The sequence below is a fragment of the Phacochoerus africanus genome, chromosome 11, assembly GCF_016906955.1.
Source record: "Phacochoerus africanus isolate WHEZ1 chromosome 11, ROS_Pafr_v1, whole genome shotgun sequence".
Lineage (NCBI taxonomy): Eukaryota > Metazoa > Chordata > Mammalia > Artiodactyla > Suidae > Phacochoerus > Phacochoerus africanus.
In genome coordinates this window covers 52,265,634-52,291,641 of record NC_062554.1, presented here as the reverse complement: position 1 = coordinate 52,291,641, position 26,008 = coordinate 52,265,634, and the positions used below count along the sequence as shown (strand labels likewise).

Here is a 26,008-nt window from a genome sequence, read left to right as displayed (position 1 = left end):
GTCTTCAAAATTTAAGATTTAATCTCAGTAGATTTATTCCTGCTCAAAAACAAAAACCTAGCTCATCCCAAAGAATATTGGTAAGATCAGGTCTGGCTAGCCACCTCTGTCCCTCTGTCCCTTAGATAGCCTCTACAGATGAGAGATGTTGAGAACAGACATGACAGCAACACGGCTATCTTTCCTGCACAGAAATGGCACTCCTCTGGTCCCACAAACTTTTATTCATTCAGTAAGTTTACTGAGTACCCACTATGTGCAAGGCATTGTGCTAGGTGCTGCAGTTTTTGAAATGACAAAATTGTTTGTTTTTGTAGGATCTGAGCTAGACCTTGATGGTTTTTCCTGATTTGAGAAAGACAGAATGCCCCTACATGGCTCATTAAGGGAGCTAAGAACTTGAATGAGGTCTGTTTCTGTCCTTCTTCCAGCCCAACATAAATTTTAGGCTTCCTCAAATCAGTCATTAAGTCAAAACAAATAAGGCACATTAAAAAAAAAATTCCCCCCTTTAATTGACCAAAGTAAAGCCATGACATTTCATTTGGTAACCTGCTCAGAATTATAAAGATCATTCCATTTGGCCCAGCCTATACTGCCCAGGGCAAAACATCCAGATAATTCTAATCCCATCACATTCTGTTCTTATAAACTACATATTTTAAAAATGTCTTCAGCGCCCTAAATGTGATGCGCTCAGTGCGAAGCAGATCAGAGCTGGATGTAACATTTATGTCCTTGACAAGCCTCGATTATCCAGGTCCTTCACCTGCAACATAAAGGTATCACTTTAATGTTTATAATCAGGTCAACATGGCAGAGCTTCTTTACCGGGTTGGGTTCATCCAAACAGGGAGGGATTTTGTTGGATTCTGCTGCCTAGTTTGGCTCTGGTTTGAGAGTAACTACGCTCTGCTTAGCCTCTTAGAAAACCTTTGTGAGGAGCTGTATAAATGATCCACCCTCCAAATATATCAAGGGTTCCTAGAGATCTCTTGTGTGCAACAGGCTAGGGATCTGGCACTGTCACTGCAGTAGCTTGGGTCGCTGATATGGTGCAGGTTTGATCCCTGGCCCAGGAAATTCCATATGTCGCAGGCACAGCGGGAAAAAAAAAAAAGTCATCAAGCTTTTTTCTTATGTAAGAGCTATAACACACTTCTATGTGACTCTGTCATAAATTCTTTAGTGGGAGAGAAGAAAATGTAGTTCAAAAACATAAATACGCACCCTCTCCCTCTCCGCTCTAAGTCTGATAATCACTAAAACAGATCAAGTTTACCCTGACTGCAAAAATATCACTGCAACTACTGCTAGAATGACAGCAGAATGGGGAGTGTACACTCTTAAGAACAATCTATAATTTAAAAAAACAGTAAAATTCTGGAGTTCCCACTGTGGCTCAGTTGCAATGAACCCAACTAGAATCCATGAGGACTTGGGTTTGATCCCTGGCCTTGCTCAGTGGGTTAAGGATCCTGCGTGGCCATGAGCTGTGGTACAGGTCGCAGATGCCGCTTGGATCCTGAGCTGTTGTGGCTGTGGTGTAGGCTAGCAGCCACAACTCAGATTCCGGCCCTAGCCTAGGAACTTCCATATGCCCCAGGTGCAGCCCTAAAAAAAAAAAAAAAAAAAAAAAAAAAAAAAGACAAAAAAATAGTAAAATTCTAAATGAACTGTGAGCTACTTTTCAGACATTAGAAATATTCCTATGTTAGAAACATGTGGCCCATTTTTAAGCACCAGGGCTGCTTCTGCAGCCTCCTGTTGGCTTACCTTGTATATCCTGACTAGCCAATGTTCTGTGGTATATGCTTCCTCCAGGACATCAAGTTCAAAGTCTTTATTCCCAATCTCAGCATTCCGAACACGATCATAGCCTAATGGACGCTCTAGAAAGGGACAAAGAAAAGGAGACACACTGCTTTCCACGGTGCTGATTTCCTAAGGAAATAGTAAATCCATTTGGTAGATCATCTAACTGGAATGTTGTTCCCCAGCATGCAGTTTGCTTAGTAGGGCCTGCAGAAAAGGACATCGGGTAGTGAGAGCAAATTGTTACCCTAACTCATGTCCTCTCCAAGGTGAAGCCTGGCAGAGACCATAAAGACCAGAGGGCTCGATGACTTCCAAACCCCTCTTATTTCTGAGGATTCCAGAGTAGAGGCCACCCAGAGGCCTCTGTGATACACTTGTAACCCTTCCATGGAAAAGAGAAGAACCTATCAGATGTTAAAGGCCTGCATCCACTTCAAAAACTGTCCCGACTGCAGAACTAAGAAACTGAAGTCAGAAAGAAAGACTTAATAACTTTCAATTTATCTGAAGAAATGTAAAGTCTTTCATCTCACTCTATCCCCCTTGGCATTCCTTTCTCCACATTTTACTGAGAGGCAAAAGTAATGTGTAAAAGCACAAAATCTATAGCCTGCCTGGGTTTAACCTGACTCAGCACTAGTTATGTGAACCTATTTACAGTTAAGGAATCCTTTTTTTTTTGTCTTTTCTATGGCCGCACCTGAAGCATATGGAGGTTCCCAGGCTAGGGGTCTAATCAGAGCTGTAGCCACCAGCCTACACCACAGCCACAGCAATGCTGGATCCGAGCCGTGTCTACAACCTACACCACAGCTCATGGCAACACCAGATCCTTAACCCACTGAGCGAGGCCAGGGATCAAATCCACAACCTCACCGTTCCTAGTCAGATTCGTTAACCACTGAGCCACGATGGGAACTCCCAAGGAACCTATTCATACCTCAATCTCCTTCATATATAAAATGTGAATAATATCAGTAACAACTTTTTGAATTTTTATTGTGATTAAATGAATTAATAGATATAAAGCACTTAGAGCAGTGCCTGGCATTTAAAAAACATTGTATATATTAGCTATTACCATTCTACTGTCATTATTAACATTATTAGGAATCACTCACTGGCTTCTGTGTAGACCTGTCCGAAGCGGTAGTAACACATCTTGTACATAAGGCAGTTGAGCAGCACTGGAGAACCCTCACGGTCCACACGGAATTCCCCAGTTGGAGTATAATAATCATGCTCCTTGATATGTTTGCCTGTATCTGTGCTCCCTCCTATCCGGACCATCCACAGAAATTTGTTGATGTCTAGAAAAAAAAAAAAATGGTGTTGCATTACAAAAGGTTGCTAGAGCTAAATCACCCAATGAAACGTCACTATTTCTAAGGAAATTGCTCCAAATCTTTTTCTGATGGAGTACAGTACCATTTAATTTTATATAAAGAAAAGAAAGCTAATGTACAGCCAAAATACACAGCTTTTCCTATAGATTTTCCTACAGACTCCTGAAATTCTATGCTATTGGCTCAGATTTAAATCACAACTGAAATTAGTCACAACTGGTATTAGCTGGGGCTAAGCTATCCAATCTGCTAGCTGCTAGCCACATGTAGCTACTAACACTTGAAATGTAGCTAGCCCAAATTAAGATGTGCTCTGAGTATAAAGCACACACTAGATTTCTAAAACTTAGTCTAAGATAAAACAAAGTATATCAAATATATTGGTTACATATTAAATAATGCTTTGAATTTATTTATTTATTTTTTTTGCTATTTCTTGGGCCACTCCCGCGGCATATGGAAGTTCCCAGGCTAGGGGTCTAATTGGAGCTGTAGTCTCCAGCCTACGCCACAGCCACAGCAACGCGGGATCCGAGCCGCGTCTGCAACCTACACCACAGCTCACGGCAACGCCAGATCTTAACCCACTGAGCAAGGGCAGGGACCGAACCCGCAACCTCATCGTTCCTAGTCGGATTTGTTAACCACTGCGCCACGACGGGAACTCCTGCTTTGGATATATTTAGATAAAAAAATTATTAAATGCACTTCTCCTATTCCTTTTTGCTTATTTTGATGTGGCTAGTAGAAAATTTTAAATGACATATATAGCTCCCACTTCTATTGGATGGCACTTACCTAGGGAGTAGCGGCTTTACCAACAAAGTACAGAGGACAGAGCATGCTCCCTCTTTATCTACAGTTGCAAAGTTACAAACCTCTGAAGCCTACCTATGAGAAATCAACATTTCTATGTCAAACTCACTACCAGGCTCCATATACTGATACCACTATCTACTCAGGCTATCTCTTAGAATTCTGTCACTCCCTGTATCTCCTCCACAGGCTTTAGGGAAATGGACAGTTAGTATAAGAAGCACCACAGACCCATAAGAAAAAAAGACTCCCACTGCCCTAAAGGGTTCTAGGGGATACCACACTGCTTAAGAACACAGACCCTGGATTTAAACTGCCTGGGTCTGAATTTCAGCACTGCCAATTCTAGGTGGGTAACCTTGAGCAAATTACTGAAACTCTGTCCTTCAGTTTCTGTATCTGTCAAATTAGGAAAGCAAGAGTATCTACAATGATATGGCTGCTATGGTATTATGAGTAAGAACATGTTACCTTACATGTTGTTTGTCACATAAGTCTTCAATACCTAATATTACTATCCTCATGTAGTGTCTGCAATCTTACCTCCATCTTTCATGTGGAAAAAGTGAGGCAAAGAGACTTGACAGGACCAGAAACAGGACCAAAAATAAAACCCCAGAACATCAACTCAACTGTCTTAGAGCACTGCTATTACAGCTTCCTGGCAGGTATGTCTGAAGTAAAAACCCGACAAACTGAGAATGAAAGAGTGCACAGAAAAAGAAACGATCAACAAAAAGAAAAGGCAACCTACGGAATGGTAGAAAATATTTGCAAACCATATATCAAATGAAGGGTTAATATCTAAAATATATAAGGAACTCGTACAATTTAATAGCAAAAAAATAATAATAATACAATTAAAAATGGGCATAAGAAGATATATATGCATTAGAGTTCCCCCATCATAGTAAAGCAGAAATGAATCCGACTAGGAACCATGAGGTCGTGGGTTCAATCCCTGGCCTCACTCAGTGGGTTAAGGATCCGGCATTGCTGTGAGCTGTGGTGTAGGTCACAGATGCGGCTCAGATCCTGTGTTGCTATGGCTGTGGCAAAGGCCGGCAGCTACAGCTCTGATTAGACCCCTAGCCTGGGAACCTCCATATGCTGAGGGTGTGGCCCTAAAAAGCAAAATAAAGTGCTAAAAACAAAAAACAAAGAAGATATGCAAGTGGCCAACAGATTCATGAAAAAGTGCTCAACATCACTAATCATTAAGGAAACGCAAATCAAAACCACAACAAGGTATCACCTCATATGCTAGCTAGAATGGAGCTTGCCAAAAGGACACAAGACATGCTGGTGAGGATGCTATGAAAAGGGAAACTTTGTGCACTGCTGGTGGAAGTGTAAACTGGTACAGACACTATAGGAATTGGTATGGAGGTTCCTCAAAAAATTAACACTAGAACTACCATGTGATCCAGCAATCCCACTTCTGGAGATACATCCAGAAGAAATGCAATCACCACCCTGAAGAGACATCTTCAGCCCATGTTCACTGCATTATTCACAATACCAAGATATGGAAACAAATAAGTCTATCAACAGATGAATAAAGAAAGAAAATATGATAGATATACACTCACTAAAGATTTCAGAGAACTATCCATTTCTATACATGTACACAATTATATATATATATATATAAATATGTATGCATACATATAAATATGTATGCACACAGATATACATACATACTTTTCTGTAGCATTTGGATATACTATCATTAGAAAGAAAAAATCTATAATCACACACCATCATAGAGTGCTGAAGCAATTATTTGTGAAATTTCAAGTCCATGGGAGCACATCCTTGCTATCATCATTCTTTCTCTGCTTGTACAAGACACACATGGAAAACTAGTCTTACTACTTTATACTGACACTTTATATATACTATCCAGGTGGACTTGGTTAAGTCTGTCTATATCAGAAGCCAGACATAATCCAAAATTTTAACATCTTTAAAAAGCAAACATATATTCAAAGAAAATCAAGATAGAAATATGAGGTAATTTTTAACTGCAGGAAAACAAGTTATTCTAGATAAGAAGGTAACTATGGTGTACAGGCTGACTCAGTAGTAAATAATATTTACTAAGTCATGATTTTGAAAACACTTTGTCTGTATTTATCCAAAAACTGATCATTAACTCTGAGAAGATCCAAGAGGTAAAGGGATCAGACAAAGAACTAAATTCCTTATCTACTATATTAAAAAATTGATATAAGGTATCTAAAATCATCAATGAATAGCAGAATATATATATATTATTTAGAAATATGAACATAAGTACTAGAAGAAATAACTTGAATAACTTTCCTGGGAACCGATGTTATAAGGTGGTTTAGAGGCGGAGGGCTACCATTTTTGCACCTCCCCCTTATTTATTTATTTATTTGGCCTTTCAGGGCCGCACTTGCAGCACATGGAAGTTCCCAGGCTAAGGGTCTAATCTGAGCTGTAGCCTCCGGCCTACACCACAGCCACAGCAACTCAGGATCCAAGCAGTGTCTGCGACCTATACCACAGCTCACGGCAACGCCGGATCCTTAACTCACTCAGCAAGGCCAGGGATCGAACCTGCAACCATCATGTTTCCTAGCTGAATTTGTTAACCACTGAACCACGACGGGAACTCCTTTGTCTTTTTGCCTTTTTTTTTTGAGGGCTACCATTTTTATTATAAACTATCAAAAATATTTAACATTTTAAAGTATAAACAGGATTGCTTTAACTTTTTTAAGGTTTTTTTTTTTTTTTTTTAAGGTAGAAAACTATACCTGAATGATTCTTCTAAACATATGGCTTTAGGGAACATGGTTAACATATGCCACAAACACACACACATAAATATTTAAAGTTGGCAGATGATTCTGTGGCTTAAACACACTAAAAAATGCTAATTCTTAAGCTCATTTCAGAAGCCTTATGTTCTTTATTGTTCACTAGTTGTGGAACCATTCCTAGGTCTTAAGACATTTATAGTATGTCATGCTTATTTTTTTTTTTTAGGGGCTCACATGTGGCATATATAAGTTCCCAAGCTAGGGGTCGAATCAGAGCTGCAACTGCTGGCCTACACCCACAGCCACACCAGATCCAAGCCACCTCTGTAACCCATACCACAGCTCATGGCAATGCCAGATCCTTAACCCACTGAGCGAGGCCAGGGATTGAACCTGCATCCTCATGGATACTGATTGGGTTTATTACCACTGAGCCACAACAGGAATTACAGCATGCCATACTTACATGAGAAGTCTTTACATCCACTTCTGACTTGTAAAAAAATAAATAAATAAATAAACAAACTTCAGGCTGCAAATACTTAGGAACTTTCTCAACTAAGAAAATATGTTGATATTAGTAAAAGGACAAGAAAATAGGAGATTCATCTAGTTTTCTTAGAATCTGTGCCCTATGGCTAGAAACAGAATCAAGTACATTACCATCAGAGGAATACCCAGTAAGGCCTCCAAAAATGACCAGCACATAGCTAACATCAAGCTCCCTCATGATCTCGTAGGCTTTTTCTTCTGTGGATGCCATTGCCTAGGAAAGCACATGCACATTTCTCAAATTCCAGGTCATGTGATCCCCTCATGGAGAAATAGTTCCCACTAGATGCTCTGTATCAAATACTCAAATGACCCCTTCACCTTACCTGTCCTACTCGAGAAATATGGGTATTATTCCATGTGTTGTTATCCACTAAAATTGTCCGATTCGCCATAGCTGTAATCTGGTAGCCATAATCCCACCATGACATGACCTTCGCATCCTGAAAGAAGAGCACGAAATGGAAGTAACAAGCTCCTCGCTTGCTTCCAAAAATCAAATACAAGAGTGTAAGGGCATCTGACAGGAAGTGAAACTGGCAAATAACTCAATTTCTTCATAAAATAATGCATGCCTAACAAGAAAATAAATCTCGGCACTTGATCCTACATTTACATACAACTATGATATCTTGATGCAAATTCAACAACCAAACAGTGTCATGTTTTCATCTTAGATAACCTTATAAAAATAAGCATAATGGGGTGGGAGGTGCAGGGAATACTTTCAAATAAATAGCCTGGCGTTACCAGATTTACTGTACTAAATAACTGACCTTAAGCAATATCAAAAATCAGTTACTATAAAGAGGGGGTGGGAGGAACAAATCCGAATATGATAAACAAGGATTAAGAAATCCTTATAAGAATCTAGCTGAGAAGTGCCATTACCATTAGCTACTGGAAAGGAAATCACTTCAGATTCTCAAAACCAAAATGTTAATAACAATTAGGTGATCCTTTATGAAAAATCTGTATCTTCTTTTTTTTTTTTTTTGCTTCTATTTTCTGATTTTTCTACAATAAACATGTATTATTTATTTTTAAACTTTTTTCTTTTTTTTAATTGGGAAGATCTACCTCATGATAAAATCACCATGCTGTCAATTTAAGTGCCCAGGCAGAGTGTAGATAATTACCAGTAAGGGTCACTACAAAAGAAATCCTGAAATGACTGGAAATTGACTTCTAAGTCTTATTCAACACCAGAATTTTATAGTTCCAATTTCTCTAAGCTCTCTGCCCATTTAAAAGCTATTTTATTCACCACAACATCAAATGTGCCCCCAACTCCTCCTACCCCACAATCCCAGTCCTCCCAAATCTTCACCTCTGGAGTATTGTGACGAAGCCAATAGTACGCTTCCCGGAAGTCATCAAAAATGATCCTACTGCCATCCCCACCACGAGCAGACAGCACAATGGAGGGAGAAGAATAGGCCTCACTGGTCACCCAAGTTGAATGAAAGGTGTAGGTGATGAGAAAGAAAGCCATGACCAGTATCATGCCACTTGCCACCTAAACAAGGAAGAATTGTGTTATAAACCAAATTAAACTACACTACACAGAACAGCTTCTTACACCGTCAATAATATGAGATGAACCAAAATAATTCAGAGGCTATATGATTTAATTATGACTATTTGTGACAGTGCTCTCTACTCTCCCTCAGTCAAAAATAAAACAAACAGGAGTTCCTGTTGTGGCTCAGTGGTTAACGAATCTGACTAGGAACCATGAGGTTTCGGGTTCGATCCCTGGCCTTACTCAGTGGGTTAAGGATCCAGCATTGCCAAGAGCTGTGATGCAGGTTGCAGACGCAGCTCGGATCTGGCATTGCTGTGGCTCTGGTGTGGGCCAGTGGCTACACCTCTGATTTGACCCCTAGCCTGGGAACCTCCATATGCTGCGGGAAGCGGCCCAAGAAATGGCAAAAAGACAAAAAAAAAAACAAAACAACAACAATAAAACAATGGAGTTCCTATTGTGGCTCAGCAGCAACCAACCAGACCAGTATCCATGAGGACACAGGTTTGATCCCCGGCCTCACTCAGTGGGTTAAAGATCCAGTGTTGCCATGAGCTGTAGTGTACGTCGCAGATGTGGCTCAGATCCTGCATCACTGTGACTGTGGCACAGGCTGGCAGCTACAGCTCTTATTTCACCCCTAGCCTGGGAAATTCCACATGCCACATATAAGGCCCTTAAAAAAAAGTCAAAAAACAAACCAAAAACCCCCATATGTGCAAGTGCGTGTGCACAGACAGACACACAGACACACAGTTCCCCAAGTCTGTTCTTGGCATTAATTCTCACTTCATTCTTAATGGGGTAGGTAGAATCCTGTTGTTTCTTGCTCTTCTTATCTGGTCGACTTATGTCCAAATTCTTCATGTAAGTGGACAGAACCTGGGAGACTCCAATGCCAGAAAGAATGCACATAACAGGCGCCAACACTAGCATCAGACGCACCTAACAAATAGGAAGCAAGATCACAATCAGTATCATACAAATTACAGATTTCAACCTATTAGTAGATGATGGTATCAACTTAGGGGTTTTCAACAAACATGATTTGTCAATGGAATAGAACAAAATACAAGAGAAAGTATATCACAGCTTTGGAAAGTATAGCCAAGAGAAAGTATATCCATATATCCATAGCAAAAGAATATATTTTTAAAAAAGTTTGTTTTTCAGTTATACTTGCCTGTATGTATTTACATCCTGAGTAATGACGTGATATAAAATATATTTCTTAAATGTGATTTGGGATCAAAAAATTGTGAGAAGCACTGTCTTAATAGCAATATATAAAAATCTCTCCTCTCTTTTAACAACCTATCACTCAGCACCCAGGCCTTTAAGAAAAAAATATCATTTCCCCTTTCAGACACCAGAAGGAGTGGGGAAGGAACCTGACTAGGGTCACTTTCTCCAACAAGTGTGAAAGCACTTCTCCCTGACACAAGGTTATGAATTCAAGAAAGTAGGGCTCTGCCATCACAAAGTATGAATGCTCCATATAGTCCTGGGGCCGGGGTGGGAGATCAACAACAGTGAGCAGCTTTAAGACTTGTCCCTGCAAATGCTCACAACAAAGCATCTGCACAATCATCAGTACTTTCTGAAACCTGCCATGTGGGACAAACTGGGGGGAGGAAAAAACCCTCAGAGTTAGGGGTGGAAAGGTTTACTAGGACTGAAGCATTCCTCACCATAACAGCTGAAAAGTACATGCTGGTCACACCATACATGATGATGAAAATCCGGGCATCAGACAGGTTGCTAAAGCAGTAATAGAGACCAACTACAAAAGTAAAAGTAAAAAGAAGTGGCTGAAAAAACAATCATAGATATGTGTAAAGATGTTACTATGGCACTCTTTAAAATACCAAAATATCTGAAACCACCTAAATGTCCAACTTTACAGAGGTAGTTAATTATAGAATATTTATAAAATAGAATAAAATACATCAATTACAATATTGCTGTAGAAGTTTATGGAACATACGCTTTCTTCTTTATACACCTCTCTACTTTAAAAAAATAGTAAATGATATATTTAAATATTATTTCTCTAAAAATAATAACAAATAACATAAATTATCATGATTAAGTTTTAAAAATCAGGATGAAAAACTGTATGACTTTTAAACAATATTAAATGGATGAATATACATCAAAATGTTAAGAGTAGCAACACATGTGAGGTGAGAAGTCCTGAATTTTACTTCTTAAAAAATCTGTCTATATTTTTACAATAGACAACTTACTTTCATAATAAGAAAAAAATAATGAAGTTATTTTATCAAAAGAAGAAAAAAAAAATCCCCCACCACAAGTAAATTCTAAGGCATATGTGAAATGGCCAGAAGGTAAGTTAGATGAAGAGACTTTTCAATCAGCCATGCCTATTCTCAAAATTCGATACTGCCAACAAGATAAATGGGGAAGAGTCAAGGATGGGGGGTTGGGGTACATTGGAAGTACTCAAAAGAAAAAAGAACCCAACCCTGAATACTAATTAGGGTTAATTTTAACCTATAATACAAATGAAGAGAAAACTGTGAGACTCTGGACTTGCCAGTATCTGCAACTGTTCAACTCCTGACTTCTACTCTGCTCCAAATACTACGAAAAATGTATGCTTAGCCATCCTCTGAACTACATAGGATAAACAGGCAAAAAACCAAAAACATCAACAAAAATACAAGGATGAGGGTGTTTTACTTATTTCTGAATCAAATGGTGATTCTAACAAAGAAGGCCTCTTCAGGACAAGGCATACACACCTGGAAACATGAAGACGAGAAGCTGTAAATCAAAATAGTATGAGGACCAGGTCGTAGGCTGATGCTCAGACACAGAAGCAATAATGGGGATGTTGTTCTTAGCATACGAAGGATCCAGCAGTGAGTAGAAACGCCCCGTCCAGGGAGATATTTTTCCTGGCAGCGAAGAGGCAACAAATTTCCCAATTACTTCTGAACCAAAAATAACATCTGATTCTAACTAATCACAACTTTCCATGTTAGTAACATTCTCTGAGACAGAGAAGAACTAGGCTTTTATTTGAATGCCACCAATACTTGAGAGTTTCACTCCTGCCTTTCTTCAAACTTGAGAGTACTTTTGTCAGCATAGTCAGCAGAACAAAATCAAGCTGTATAAAACTCAGAGAGGATGGAGGCAGAAATGCTTCCTGGAAGAATTTTTGGCCCAATCTGGTCAAACCAAAACTAAGTCATCCTATCCTTGAATGCTGCTGTGAATTAGATAATACAGAATCTAGAGCAAATATCAAGTCATTCTCTGAAAAGTATAAGTGAGGAAAATAGAGGAGGAAAATGTGGCATGCTAACCAAACTAAACAGCCATGGTATAGCGCATATGGGATTAGAGGAGGCCACGTTGTTGGGCAAGCAATGTTAGAACTTCTCCCAGACTACCAAGAGGAAAGAAAAGGACAAAAAGAGAAAGAGGAGGGAGTTCCCATCGTGGCTCAGTGGTTAAGGAACCCAATTAATATCCATGAGGACGAGGGGTCAATCCCTGGCCTTGCTCAGTGGGTTAAGGATCCAGCGTTGTGGTGAGCTGTGGCTGGCATAGGTCGCAGATATGGCTTGGATCCCGAGTTGTTGTGGCTGTGGTATAGACCAGCAGCTACAACTCCAATTCGATGCCAAGCCTGGGAACTTCCATATGCCTTGGGTGTGGCCCTAAAAGCCAAAAGACAACAACAAAAAAAAAAAAAGAGAGAGAGAAAGATGAGAAAGATTAGCATGGTAAGATACAGTCCTGTCACCAAGTGTGCTGCTTCTGAGATTAAGGACTAATTTAATAAGTACTCTTTGTTATGCTGAATCCAAACAGTGGCTAACAAGAGAACAGAACGTGCAGAAGTTGGACTTTAAATGCTTGAAATCAAGAGAAATAAGAGAAAAAAATAAATCTTTATGTGATCAGGAAATAACCCAAATTTTTGGAGTTTATTCTATGTTTGTCTTCCCTACCTGTCAGCATGAGGAGAGCTCCTATGGTGAGAAGGACAAAGCCTACCAGGGAGATGACACTTCGGAAAAGAACTTCAAATTGCTGTGGATTCAACTTGCTGCGCAGATAATCCACAAAGGCATGGATCTGGCATAGACCAAAGACTCCAAAGGCTGCCATGTGTTCTGATGAAAGCACAGGCTGTCAGAGAAAGCATATGTATGAGAACGTTAGGGAAAAAAAATGAGCCCGGCCTTGGCCCGAGTTATCCTGATCAAGTTCAGACCAAAGGGTCAAATGAGTTCTGAGGTCACCAAGGAACTAGGGCCAGACTAGGGCAGGGGCTAATTCATCTGCCACATTTTTCCAAAAAAATATGAGTTCCCCAAAGTGAACCATACTCTATCACATTTCTGGTCTTTGCTCGGGCTAATTCTTAAGCCTTGACTGCAATTACCTTGTTTTCCCAAAATCTACATTCACTGAACACTCATCATTCAAGACCCAATGCAAATACCATTTCCTCCAAATGTGTCAAACAGAAATCCATCACTCCCCTCTATAATCCACTCATTTTAGATCTCTTCCATCACTTAGACCAGTGGTTCTCAAACCCACTGGGCATCATAATCATGACAGGGGAGAGGAAGGACATTTAGATACAGGCTGCTGAGCCCCACGGCTAGAGTTTCTGATTCAGTAGTTCTATGGCACGTTCCCAGAATTTGCATTTCTAACAAATTCCCAGATGCTCTGATGCTGCTGATCCAGGAACTACATTTCTAGAACCACTATACCACAGACTATAGATGGCTGCATGTGTTTCTTTCCCTACCATGACTTAAGGACCAGACCATATCTTTACCTTTTACATTTCCCAGTTATTAGCAAACTGCATATAGCAGGTGACCAGTAAAGAAATACTTGCTGACCTGAATAAATGTTTCCCTTTCACAATTTTATAAGAGAGATTAAACACACTACATTGTTCTCTGATTTAAGTCGTCTCTTAATCCTGAGGTTATGTGGTTAAAAGGTTTGTGCTTTTACTTCCTTTCACATAGGTTCCACTAAGAAGTTCAGGGGTCATTACTATTAAATGGGATCATTCACATTAAAAAGGACTGAACAGATCACATTCACATCAACTAAGCTCAGCCAAAATATCCCTCCTCCCATAGACCTAAGCCAAATTTAAGAGTCATTAAACTCAGGAGTTCACTCTGGCCTCCTCCATCAGTAGGTTAAGGATCCAGCGTTGATGAAAGCTGTGGTGTAGGTCACAGACATGGCTCAGATCCAGCGTTGCTGTGGCTACGGCGTAGGCCAGCAGCTGCAGTTCCAATTCGATCCCTAACCTGGGAACTTCTGTATGCCACAGGTGTGGCAATTAAAAAGAAAAAAAAAAAAAAGTCATTAAACTCAAACTTCATGAACAAATATTAACACACTCCAGGAGGCAGATTCTAGTGACCAGGGATTCTGTTGTCCATAAGCAGTCCAAAGTCAGACCTATGAATAAATTTCACTATCCTCACCAAAATCCAAGACAAATCAATCTAAGTGGAGCTGCTAAGAGCAAGGGGAAGCAGCTAAAAACTCACTCAGTCTAGGGCTCACCTGGAAACCCACAAAGGAGATCTGCATGGAAAGAATTGTGCCCAGGCAGTAAACAGTACAGTAGGCCACATAGATCCGGTGGGAGAAACGTCCTGTGAGCATCAGCACCAGCACATGAAGAGGGATCAAGTTGATCAAGAACACATAACCTCCCCATGAAGAGACCTAGGGCAGGATAAAAAATAACAGTCCTCTGAGCACTTCTCCTTGGTTCATCACCATTATACCCTACAACCTTTTTAAAGAACATCTGTTGACAATAACCGAAAAATTCATTTATGCCAAATGCCTTAAAGAGTTTAAATAACAATTCTTTAAGTAGGAAAATCAAATTAACACCCATCAATGTAACTCCATCCCCTGGTCTCTATGGCTCCTGCCATTATGATCACAAAGCAAGAGCCTCCCCTTCCCCCAAGCCAAAGGGTTACTCTAGATGCTGTAAAGTTACACGGAGGATATGGGGATATCTGGGAAATATGATCAAGTGGAAGCAGTTAAGGGAAGAAGTTTCAGTGTTTACAAAAGATTGAACAGAAAAAAATATATATTAAAATTATTAGGAAAGGAAAAATTTAATGGGAATATACCAGAAAAGAGTTGACCAACCAATATATGCCCATAGAAAATATAGTATCTGGAGACCTTCAAAAGTTAAAAAAAAAATCACCTCTATCTTGCTATTACACAATGGATATCTCTGCCTGCCTTGGATGAGGCTTTGTGTGGATACAAAAGACAATAAAGACTTTTGGCCTCCAGTTTACGGTCTCAAAGCCCAAGCGCTGCTTCCAATTATAACGGATGAAAGGAATGAAAAGTTACCATGTAGAAATAAGCAAGGGCACACTTGGCTGCCCAATAGATGGAACCAGTCTTTACTGCTTTGATCCACATGTAGTAGGTGAGTAGCATGCAAAAGATGGCAATCCCTGCAGAAAGAACACAATACTCAATAAAAGGCCATGCTGGAGTACTGTTAAATACTGTTTCAGAAAAAACTGCCTGGATTCACACCTCAGATCTACCACCCATTAACAGTGTAATTACATTACCTCTCTCTCAGTTTCCTGTAAAAAAGAGTCCATGATAGCATCTACTTCATATAAGTGTTGTGAAGACAAACTGCAATAGCACATGAAGCACTTAGAACAGAACCTAGCATACAGCAAGCACTAAGTTAGTCATTATTACTGCTTTTCTTTCCAGGAACTAAATTCCCTGCTATTTCAGCCCTAAAGATACCCCGTGCTATCATGCTCCATTCTGCCTCTACATTTTACCACAAGCTGGTCCTTAGGCCCTGACTGCCGCTCTCCTTAATATTTGCCTAATGAAGTTCCAACTTCAGGGCCCATTTCACTTCCAAAAAGCTTTCCCTGATCCCCAAATCTGAATTAATCTCTCCTCTCACTACAGTCCCAAAGTACTCTCTTCATACTTCTCTCATGGCACATAATACTATCTGCCTGTTATAGGTTATTTTTATCATTAGGCATTAATCTTCATTAGTAAGTTATGGGCCAATACAATTTTATTCATTATCTATCTCTATAATCCCTTAATTATAAACCAAAATAATCTTACTCGTTATCTATCTTTATATAATACCTAACACTGTGTTTTACCAATAACATTCAATAAATATAGGCTGAAAATAAGTCAATAAGAATCATTATAGTTTTAATAATTTCCATTCCTCTTATCTAAGAAAATAAAGCAAATGATTACAAGGTTAAAATAATAGTACCATTTAACACTAAAACATCACTCTACTTTTAAGAGTACAGAGATGAGCCAAAGGCCTTATACAAGGAAAATTACCAGCTGCCTCTCTAGAGGAAGTGACAGAGAGAATATAAACTTACCTGAAGTCCCTTCCTGACTATTTATATCTTCTCAGTATGATTTTTTCCTATAGCTAAAGAACAGATTTGAGCCCAGATTCTAATGTACTTCATGAAGCTCCACTGGATAATGAGGTGAACAGATCCTCTTCAGCACTTTAACTCTTACCTTCATTATCATAGGAGCCAGCCACAGATCGAGAGATATATCCAGGAACTACAGCAATCATGGCAGCAGCAAGAAGACCAGCTCCTGCATCCTGTAAGAAAAGAGGGGTAATAGGAAGTCAACACCAATTCATCTATGAGAGAGGCTTACAATGGGCTTAGAACAGTCCAACATTTCCCAAGGCAGATGTGATGCTAGAAATGCTAGAAATGTTCACGGCACAAGATAGCTAAATACTTCACAACCAATTCCCTGTGATGATACCAAGTCTGAAACTGAGTACACACACACGCTAAGGACAGACAAATCACGTAAGCTGTCAGGCACCAGAGGCTGCCCCAGAAAGGTCTGTTTGGCAGAAGCATCCCCAGATTTATGCATCCCTATGCATAACAGAATCTGCACACCACAGAAATACCAATCACACCTCTAAAAGCTATGCAAGGACAATCAATCATTTGAGCTAAAAAGCCAACAAAGATAAGGCTATCTGGACTAAAGATGCCAGAGGCTTAGATAATAAAGTTGGAATACTCCTAGACAATCTGTGAACTCAGGAGAAAGGAACAACAAAATACAACCCACACTCTAAAAGAGGAAGGATTGTCTGCTAATAAGAGTCAAATCTGGAACAAGGACAGCAAGGAGAAGGATGAAAAAGTGTCCAAACTAAACTCAAGCCTGAGCCCTCATACTAGTTTATTACTTCTCAGGTATCTCCCCGACACCACAGCCACAAACTAATAATAGCATCCCAGAAACCAGGCTCAGCAATGCAGAAACCTAGAAAAGGAGAGTCAGTATCATGGAGTCTACTACAAAAGCCAAGTGATTTAAGAATTTTTAAATAAATGCTTTTTATAATTTTTTTAATCAACAAGTAATTGCCAAGTCTCCATTTCCAGAAGGAAAAACTAACCACTTTGGAACACTTTTTGTAGTTATTTTTCTTCTCCCTTAGATTGTGAGGACTTCAAAATCTAAACCTCATTTAAATTTTTTTTTTCCCACATGTAGTCATTTATATTCAACCTTCAAATGATCTTATAAGGACGAACAGCTGCTAATGCTAAGAAACCATACATTCTAGGAAGGGGCTGGAGTGAACCCAATTATTCAGCTCAGCAAAAGCTGTCTTTAGCCCCTGACTCCCTGCCCATCAAAGGCTCTCAGTCCCCCACCCTTTAGCATCTAGTAGAGAGGTTCAACAAAATTCATTCCCAAGCCTCCTGTCACCCCAAATCCTTCACCTTGAGCTCTTTGGTAAGGTGGTACGTGACGATGGTGGTGAAGGAAGAGAAGAGAGGGGCCAGGAACACACAGACATTCCGAATGTCGATGGTGATGTGGAAAAAATGGAGGACATGGTAGATTGCAGCAGAGGTGATCATTAAGCCTGTAACAGGAAGAAGAGAGGCCATTAGGTTATCCTAGTAAGACAAAGAATTTAAGGGAAAGAGGAAGAGAATATCCAAGTATCAATAAAGTGACAATATAGGTCCTGACAAACCACCAGAAACATTAACAAGCAATGGCAGGAGGCCTATAAATTTCTCTCCTAAAGATTCAATCAGAAGCCCATAATTTATGAAAAACTACCTATCCTCACTCTCCCATACATGTTCTCCCTTCAATATAAGATCTATTTTTAGGAATCTGTAATAAGAATGAAATTACAAGTGTCACAAAACAAAGATATTAGAAATAAAAGAAACTGTTCCATAATATACAAATACTTTACTTCTATGAAGGAAAAAAAAAATCCTGTTCCTCTCACCTGGATAAATTGTTCCTCCAATAATTCGTCCCAATGGGTACCAGGCCCGGTCATCAAACCAGTTATGGAATTTATAAAATCCCTCCTCAGCCAAGAACCGGGTAGTCCGATAATTAAAGTACCTATAGCAAGAAAGAAAAAATTACTTCTGCCTCTTCATACTAAAATACCTGTCCCAGTTTGCAGTGAAGTTTGCTCCTCAGGTTATAGCAGCACTGAGGAATTTAATTATTATTCCAATAAAAGTCAGTTTGGTACCAAAAAGTATGCCGAGCATGAAAGCATGAAAATCATTTTACACGCCTTAAAACAAAGCAAAAAAAATAAAAATCTAACTACCATGCAATACAGAAAAACAAAAAACAAAACAAAACAAAAAACTCATTTTACATTACAGTAAGTCTCAGTTCTAGCTCCATGCTTGTCTCAACTAAAGCACTGCGTCTCTCACAAGTTAGTGCAACTGCAGCCTAATCTTGTAAGAAAACTATCCAGCAGGATACTTCACCAGGCTGACACACAGTAGTTACTAGCCCAAGTCAGAAAATTCAAGCACCCAAAAGACAGGACAGCTGAGATGTGGGCACCAATAGATTTGACTCTTTTCAAGGGACAGGAACACACAAAAGAACATTTCCACACTACACATGGATAACTTCAAGTAATGAGCATCTCTAAAGATGTGGGTATAACACCATACGCGGGATGAAAATTTTTTTAGTCCACTCCATAGCAGGAACTGCTTAGTGAGTGTTTAAACTTGTAATCAGATCTACTCATGTTGTTATTTAAAATAGTTCTGAATGCCACCTACATAGTAGCATAAAAATATAGATTACATAAAAAATATCTGATATAAAATGCTTAGAGTTACACATGAAAAGACACAGTTCTTTAGGTCCAATTTATGTAACCCCTTCTCTTAAGTTTTTCATTCAAAAAGAAATTAAAAAGACAAAGATAAATATAAAAAATAAAAATATAAACAAGCAAATAAAAGGAATTATCTAATCACTAAATATAATCATGACTAACCATCTTTTCTGCCCACCCCTTTAGCCCTATTTCCTTCTTGGTCAGTCGAGTTTTGGCAGCTGAAGTAAGCAGAAGTAGCAGATGGCAGAAATCTCTATCCTTCTGCTGTTACTGATGAATGTTATTTTGGTAACTGTCAAGGAGACAGAAGGGATGAGGGTAGCAGGCAGTCAACATGTGTCAGAATCATGTCCTGAACAGTAGGAGATGCAGAGTGAGACAGAGGAAGTATGAGTTAGTGGGAAAAGGTCTGGACTGGGGTCACACCCTAGGCCTCAGTTTCCTGCTCTGCAAAAGGAAGTGTCAAGTCACACGATCTTTATAGTCCCTTCTAGCTCTACAACTACAGAGCAAACACTCCTGCTTTCCCTGACCATCTCAATCTCAGTGTTTGCTCATCTAGAGGGCCTGAGAAGAAACCCTAACAGACTGGTGATCAAGAAACAAAAATATAGTGTGAAGGACTGGGAGTTTGGGGTTAGTAGATGCAAACTAGTGCATCTGGAATGGATAAGCAACGAGATCCTGCTGTATAGCTTGGCAAACTCTATCTGATCACTTGTGATGGAACATGGTGGAGGATAATGTGAAAATAAGAATGTATATGGATGGATAGCTGGGTCACTTTGCTGTACAGCAAAAATTGACATAACGTTGCAAATCAACTATAATAAAAATTAATTAAAAAAAGAGAAAAGAAACAAAAGTATGTGGAGTTCCTGATGCAGCGCAACGGGATCGGCAATGTGTCTTGGGAGTGCTGGGACACAGGTTTGATCCCTGGCCCCAGCAAAGTGGGTTAAGGATCCGGCGTTGCCACAGCTGCAGCTGAGATGACAACTAAGGCTCAGATCTGATCCCTGGCCCAGGAACTTCATATGCCATGGGGATAGCCAAAGAAGAAAAGAAAGAAACAAAAGGATATGTTTCCTCATTCATAACAAAAAATATAAATTGATTTGGAAGGCCCCCAAAAAAGTATGTGTGTGCCTCCAAAGTGCTTTCAAATATTTACACAAAACAAATGTGCATATACATGCAAGTACTGAACTTGAATCATACGCTGAATATGCTGTTTTTTAGGTATCAACAATGCTTCAAGAACCTATGACTCCGGCTCTCCAAATTTAAATAAGCCACAACTTTAGGCAATATAACATAGTTACTCCAGTGTCTAGAGAAAGACAAAGTTAGATTCAAATCCTGGTTCCTTCACTTACTGTATGTGTAACCTTGAATGGCCTCTCCCAGCCTCAGCCACATAAGGAGATACTAGTATCTCCACCTCATAGGGTTATTTTAAGGATTTAGAAATAATCTGTAAAACAGTGCTTGGAACAAAACAAAACTCAGCATCAATGTCTTTCACCTATGCCCTTTTAAATCTAATAGTCAAAACCCTTAATCAAATTCACAGCTTTTAATTTTCCTCAGTGTCTTAGAACTAAACTACAGGCACAATTTCTACCATATAAATTGTTAGAAACAGCAAAAATTAACAAAAAAAACAAACAAACAAAAAAGTCATGGATCTCAAGTTCTCGACTTATGATTTTTCTTTCACATCTCAAACACATACCAGGCCCCAGCCCCTTGCCCTCAATGTGTACCACTAACTGTCGACCATGCTTAGAAGCTGGACATCTCCTAGGTGAGCCAGATCCTAAGTGATTGGCAGGAATACCCGCAATGCCTCGTTCATTTTTTATGAGTTTGAGAAACTCACTTGGTCCCAAAGGCCAATGGAAATGTTTCAAAAGGAGACAATTACCTCCTCCGGAAAACTTGAGAATTTTTCCCCCTAAATGTGTTGAAAGTTCATCCCCATCACTGAGATCTGACTGGAATGTGGCTTTTTTTTTTTTTCTGTCTTTTTGCCTTTTCTAGGGCTGCTCCTGCAGCATGTGGAGGTTCCCAGGCTAGGGGTCTCATCAGAGCTGTAGCCACCAGCCTACACCACAGCCACAGCAACGCCAGATCCTTAACCCACAGAGCAAGGCCAGGGATCGAACCTGCAACCTCATGGTTTCTAGTCGGATTCATTAACCACTGAGCCACGACGGGAACTCCCTGACTAGAATGTGAATCTGAAACCCATGAACCTGAATTCTTCTTGAAACACCAGACCAAGCAAGGTACTTACGGATCAAATTCATGGATGACACTTTCAAATCTCAGGACAGCAAAGAGACGAGTGGAGAATGCTGCAAAAACCAGAGAACCATTTTAATGTTTTACTATGAAAAACAATAAGAGATAGTAATATTATAGAGATACTAGTATTATCCAGCACAAAAGTCAGAGGAAATAGAAAATGATCCCTGAATAAAGCATTTATCCATCCTACCCACATATGAAAAAACAAAGACATTTATTTTCCCCTAATAACGACACTTACATTTTTCACTTACATAGGACACGTTTAACTATTTACTATCAAGGCCTATAACAATACACTCACCTACTAATATGGCACTAAAATTTACATGGTCGTCTTTTATGTATGTTGACCTCCCCTTCCCACAACCTTATCTTTGCAGCAAACATAGAGGTAAGGCAATCAAAACCATACTTATGATTCATGAAAGCTAGAAAATCTAAGAAAACAGATTGAGATCTGGACTTTCAGAAATATTAAGGCAAGCAACTACAGATGACAAATGTCTTTCACAAAATTCAGTATCCCAGGGTCTCCAGCATCTCTTTCAGCCCTATGAGATAACAGAATCAGCATAGCATGCTCCCTACTCTTTCTCAGATGATCACTAGTCCCAACTTTTATAATTCTTATATTTCTTTTATTTTGCTGTCATAAAAGTCTATTGAATAAGTACAGTAAGAACAGTAAAAAGAATATATTACAATCTGCTAGAAAAAACAAGTCATTTAAAAAAGCCATTGTTGGGGAGTTCCCAACATGTTGGGTAATGTCCCATCATGGCTCGGCAGAAACAAATCTGACTAGCTTCCATGAGTATGCAGGTTCAATCCTTGGCCTTGCTCAGTGGGTTAAAGACCTGGCATTGCCACGAGCTATGGTGTAGGCCAGCAGCTACAGCTCTGATTTGACCCCAAGCCTGGTAACTTCCATATGCCATGGGTGTAGCCCTAAAAAGACAAAAAAGTAAATAAATAAAAATAAAAAAATTAAAAAGCCATTGTTGAGGGAGTTCCCTGGTGGCCTAGTGGTTAAGGACATGGTGTTGTCACTGCTGTGGTACTGCTATAGCTCAGGTTCAACTCTGGCCTAGGAACTTCCGCATGCTACAGTTGTGGCTAAAACAAACAAACTAACAAAAAGAGCCACTGATTTTTTTTTTCAAGATTTTCTCCTTTCCATATCCAAAGAAAGAGGTCCACATGTACTCACATAACACAGCAGCCATTGACAGAATTAGAAGCTTCAGAAGTGTGTCCTGCTTCTCATAGGACAACCGTAAAAATCCCAGCTTAGTCATCTTGACATCAATAGGTGGCAACAGATAACATTCAAACAGCTAAAATGGAAAAATCAAAACCAAGAGATATTAAACACCTTCAATTTACCTAATTCACTTTCATACTGTATCATAGCAGAGAACCACAGAGACAGGGGGTAGTGAACACACCAGAGAGGGTCAGGGCTGATACTAATATCCAAGCCTTGCCTGAATTAGGATCAACTGGCAAGGAAGTAGGCATGTCAGCTCTGTGAGTCAAGAATGAAGATGAGGAGTTCCCGTCGTGGTGCAGTGGTTAACAAATCTGACTAGGAACCATGAGGTTGCTGGTTTGGTTCCTGCCCTTGCTCAGTGGGTTAACGATCTGGCGTTGCCGTAAGCTGTGGTGTAGATTGCAGACGCGGCTTGGATCCCACGTTGCTGTGGCTCTGGCGTAGGCCGGTGGCTACAGCTCCGATTCGACCCCTAGCCTGGGAACCTCCATATGCTGCGGGAGCAGCCCTAGAGAAAGCAAAAAAAGACAAAAAAAAGAATGAAGATGAGGAGTTCCCGTCGTGGTGTAGTGGTTAGCGAATCTGACTAGGAACCATGAGGTTGTGGGTTCAATCCCTGGCCTTGCTCAGTGGGTTGAGGATTTGGCGTTGCCGTAAGCTGTGGTGTTGGTCGCAAACTTGGCTTGGATCCGGCGTTGCTGTGGCTCTGGCGTAGGCTGGTGGCTACGGCTCCGATTCAACCCCTAGCCTGGGAACCTCCATATACCGAGGGAGCAGCCCTAGAAAAAGCAAAAAAAAAAAAATGAAGATGAGACTCTATCACCATTAATTCTGTTTCCCAGTCTTCACAGCTAACAAGTACATAAACACAACTGGCAAGAGCATGGTAGAAGAGCAATAAAGAAACGTGTATAGAAAAAAGGGGGAGTTCCTGTCATGGCGCAGTGGTTAACGAATCCGACTAGGAACCATGAGGTTGCGGGTTCGGTCCCTGCCCTTGCTCAGTGGGTTAACGATCCGGCGTTGCCGTGAGCTGTGGTGTAGGTTGCAGACTCGGCTCGGGTCCCGCGTTGCTGTGGCTCTGGCGTAGGCCGGTGGCTACAGCTCCAATTGGACCCCTAGTCTGGGAACCTCCATATGCCGTGGGAGCGGCCCCAAAGAAATAGCAAAAAGACCAAAAAAAAAAAAAAGAAAAAAGGGGGTTGGAGGAAGACAGGCAAAGAAAATAGGAAAGCCTGGAAAGAGAAAAGAATAATTAATGGAGAAAGAAAGCATTCAAGAAAAGGAAGGAAGGTATGAAAAAAAGCAGGAAATGAGTATAGAAGTGAAAGTTGAAAACAGAGAAACAGAAGTCATGACTATGGAGTTCCCACCATGGCTCAGTGGAAACAAATCTGACTAGTAACCATGAGGACGCAGGTTTGTTTCTTGGCCTTGCTCAGTGGGTTAAGGATCTGGCGTTGCCTGCCATGAGCTGTGGTGTAGATCGCAGACACAGCTCCGATCTGGCGTTGCTGTGGTGTAAGCCGGGGCTACAGCTCCGATTCAACCCCTAGCGTGGGAGCCTCCATATGCCTTGGGTGCAATCCTAAAAAAAAAAAAAAAAAAGTCATGACTGAATCAGCAGTTTACAGCCCTAACTTTCAGCTTCAACTGACTGGCTACAAGCTTCTTTCTGTTCCAAATCCCAGTGGTGTTAAAGGATCAACTAAGGAGCATGACTGATCACTAATACATATACAGACATGCACTCAAAGAGAGGGAAATAGACACAGATGGATCACTGCACTTCCAATCCCTTTTATCACACAAGTACTGCTCAGACTTACACCCACTTTCTATCAGCTGTCTCAAAGCATCTCTATAATTGACACTGCTGATTTAAGCCACTGATCCCAGAGACAGCTCATGAAACCAGATGACAAACCAGAGGGAAAAGAAGACAACATTTTCCTACTAAAGTAAAAAATGATCAGGCTGGCAGGGGGAAGAGGCGGGGCTAGATTAAAACTAAATGTTGAGGGAAACAGTCTGTAGATCATTCAGAATGGTGATCTCTTGATGGATAAGGTTTACTATTAGCAATAATTAGGAGGTTAGCTCTTTCTGTCGAAGAGGGCTGCCTTCTTAAACCACAAGCTGGTCAAAGGCTAAGTGACAAAGAATCTAATATTAAAGGATATGAAACACTGTACAAGACACCAGCGGGGACAAAAAGGAACCTGGACCCCTGCTGATCTTTTGCCCCACTATTACTAGAGAAGAGGAGGGAAAAAAAAAACACTGGACTAGGTGAAAGGCATGAAGAAGCAACATGCTCCAACAGTGAAAAGCCAAGCATCTTTTCCAAAGTTAACTGTCTCAGAGGAGCAGTTTTAACATAGTTTTAATTATAACCCCAAAGGAAAACCTTATCTTGCAACTAAATTAAATACCTAACTCAGGAAGTCAACAATCCAATCACATCCCTCAGGATAGTACTTGTCTTCTCCAACGCTTGAAATAGCAAAACTCACCACCACTGAGTAGATTTGAGCCATAGGCCTAAAAGAGTAAAGGAGTAAATGAGAGTACAAGAACCTCGACCTGAAAACTGAGTAAAAGGAGCCGGTAATTTAGGCCAGGACCCTAAGGGAGTTTCCATACTGTGCTCTCTGGTCTTGTTCGCACACCGCTAAAGCGATTAAGGGCAAAGACTTTTCTCAAAACACTTAGCATATGTTCTCCACCTCACCTGCGCCTGAAAGCGCTGGCCCCCTCGTCCCACCCTAGTTCTAGTTCCGAAGACTGCAACTTGCCCACCCCGTTTGCCTACACACTTTCTCACACTCCCCCCCCCCGCCCTCCTCTACTTCAGGTCCCTCCTCCCCCGGTCTCCCACCTTCAGAAAACTCAACACCTCTGACACCACCCACCGAGGGACACCCCACCACCTCAGCATCCTAAGCGCCATCCTTCCAGGGACTAGTCTCCGGGTGCGATCTTTCCCACGCCTTCCTAGCTTAAGCGCACGCCCCATCCCAGACCCTTACATCCTTCCATTTCAGGATGTCCCCACACCACGCCCCACGCCCCCTCCTCTGCAAGGTCCTAGATTCTGCTCCGCGCCCATACCCCCCGCCATTAGAGACCCATCCATGCACTTTGTTCTGCCCCACAAACACCTTGGACTGCACTTGCCGCTAATTCTTAAGTAATACCCTAGGGCCTTCTCACCTGTCCCGCGCTCCTCAGGAATCCGTTCGGTTCGCTCTGCCATCCGTTCACCGCGCACCCAACCTTGGTAGCACCAAGTCGGCCTCC

The 26,008-nt window shown here is 40.6% G+C and overlaps 1 protein-coding gene across 2 annotated transcripts; it reads right to left on the bottom strand.

The window, feature by feature from the left end:
* Positions 1 to 490: 490 nt before the first annotated feature.
* STT3A (STT3 oligosaccharyltransferase complex catalytic subunit A) lies at positions 491 to 26,008 on the bottom strand. 2 transcript variants are annotated; one of them, XM_047752396.1, is made up of 18 exons: positions 25,922 to 26,008; positions 22,643 to 22,769; positions 21,416 to 21,476; positions 18,238 to 18,359; positions 17,711 to 17,856; positions 16,461 to 16,551; positions 15,270 to 15,376; positions 14,445 to 14,609; positions 12,845 to 13,025; positions 11,624 to 11,779; positions 10,547 to 10,638; positions 9,645 to 9,800; positions 8,658 to 8,846; positions 7,654 to 7,770; positions 7,439 to 7,541; positions 2,940 to 3,128; positions 1,777 to 1,892; positions 491 to 769 (listed from the first exon to the last, which is right to left on the bottom strand). In XM_047752396.1, exons 2-18 carry the CDS (start codon positions 22,728 to 22,730, stop codon positions 731 to 733), a joined length of 2,118 nt encoding a protein of 705 aa, XP_047608352.1. In that variant the 5' UTR covers positions 22,731 to 22,769; positions 25,922 to 26,008; the 3' UTR covers positions 491 to 730. The 2 variants fall into 2 exon arrangements, with proteins under 2 accessions (XP_047608352.1, XP_047608353.1); XM_047752397.1 differs by lacking the exon at positions 25,922 to 26,008 and adding an exon at positions 25,141 to 25,188.

Excerpts from the sequence above, each read along its gene's own strand:
- STT3A (XM_047752396.1), bottom strand. The coding sequence starts at position 22,730 with ATGACTAAGCTGGGATTTTTACGGTTGTCCTATGAGAAGCAGGACACA. Across the intron at positions 18,360-21,415 it reads GTCATCCATGAATTTGATCC|GTACTTTAATTATCGGACTA; the intron begins GTAAGTACCTTG and ends TTCTTGCTATAG. Across the intron at positions 11,780-12,844 it reads AGCTCTCCTCATGCTGACAG|GAAAAATATCTCCCTGGACG; the intron begins GTAGGGAAGACA and ends CTTCGCTGCCAG.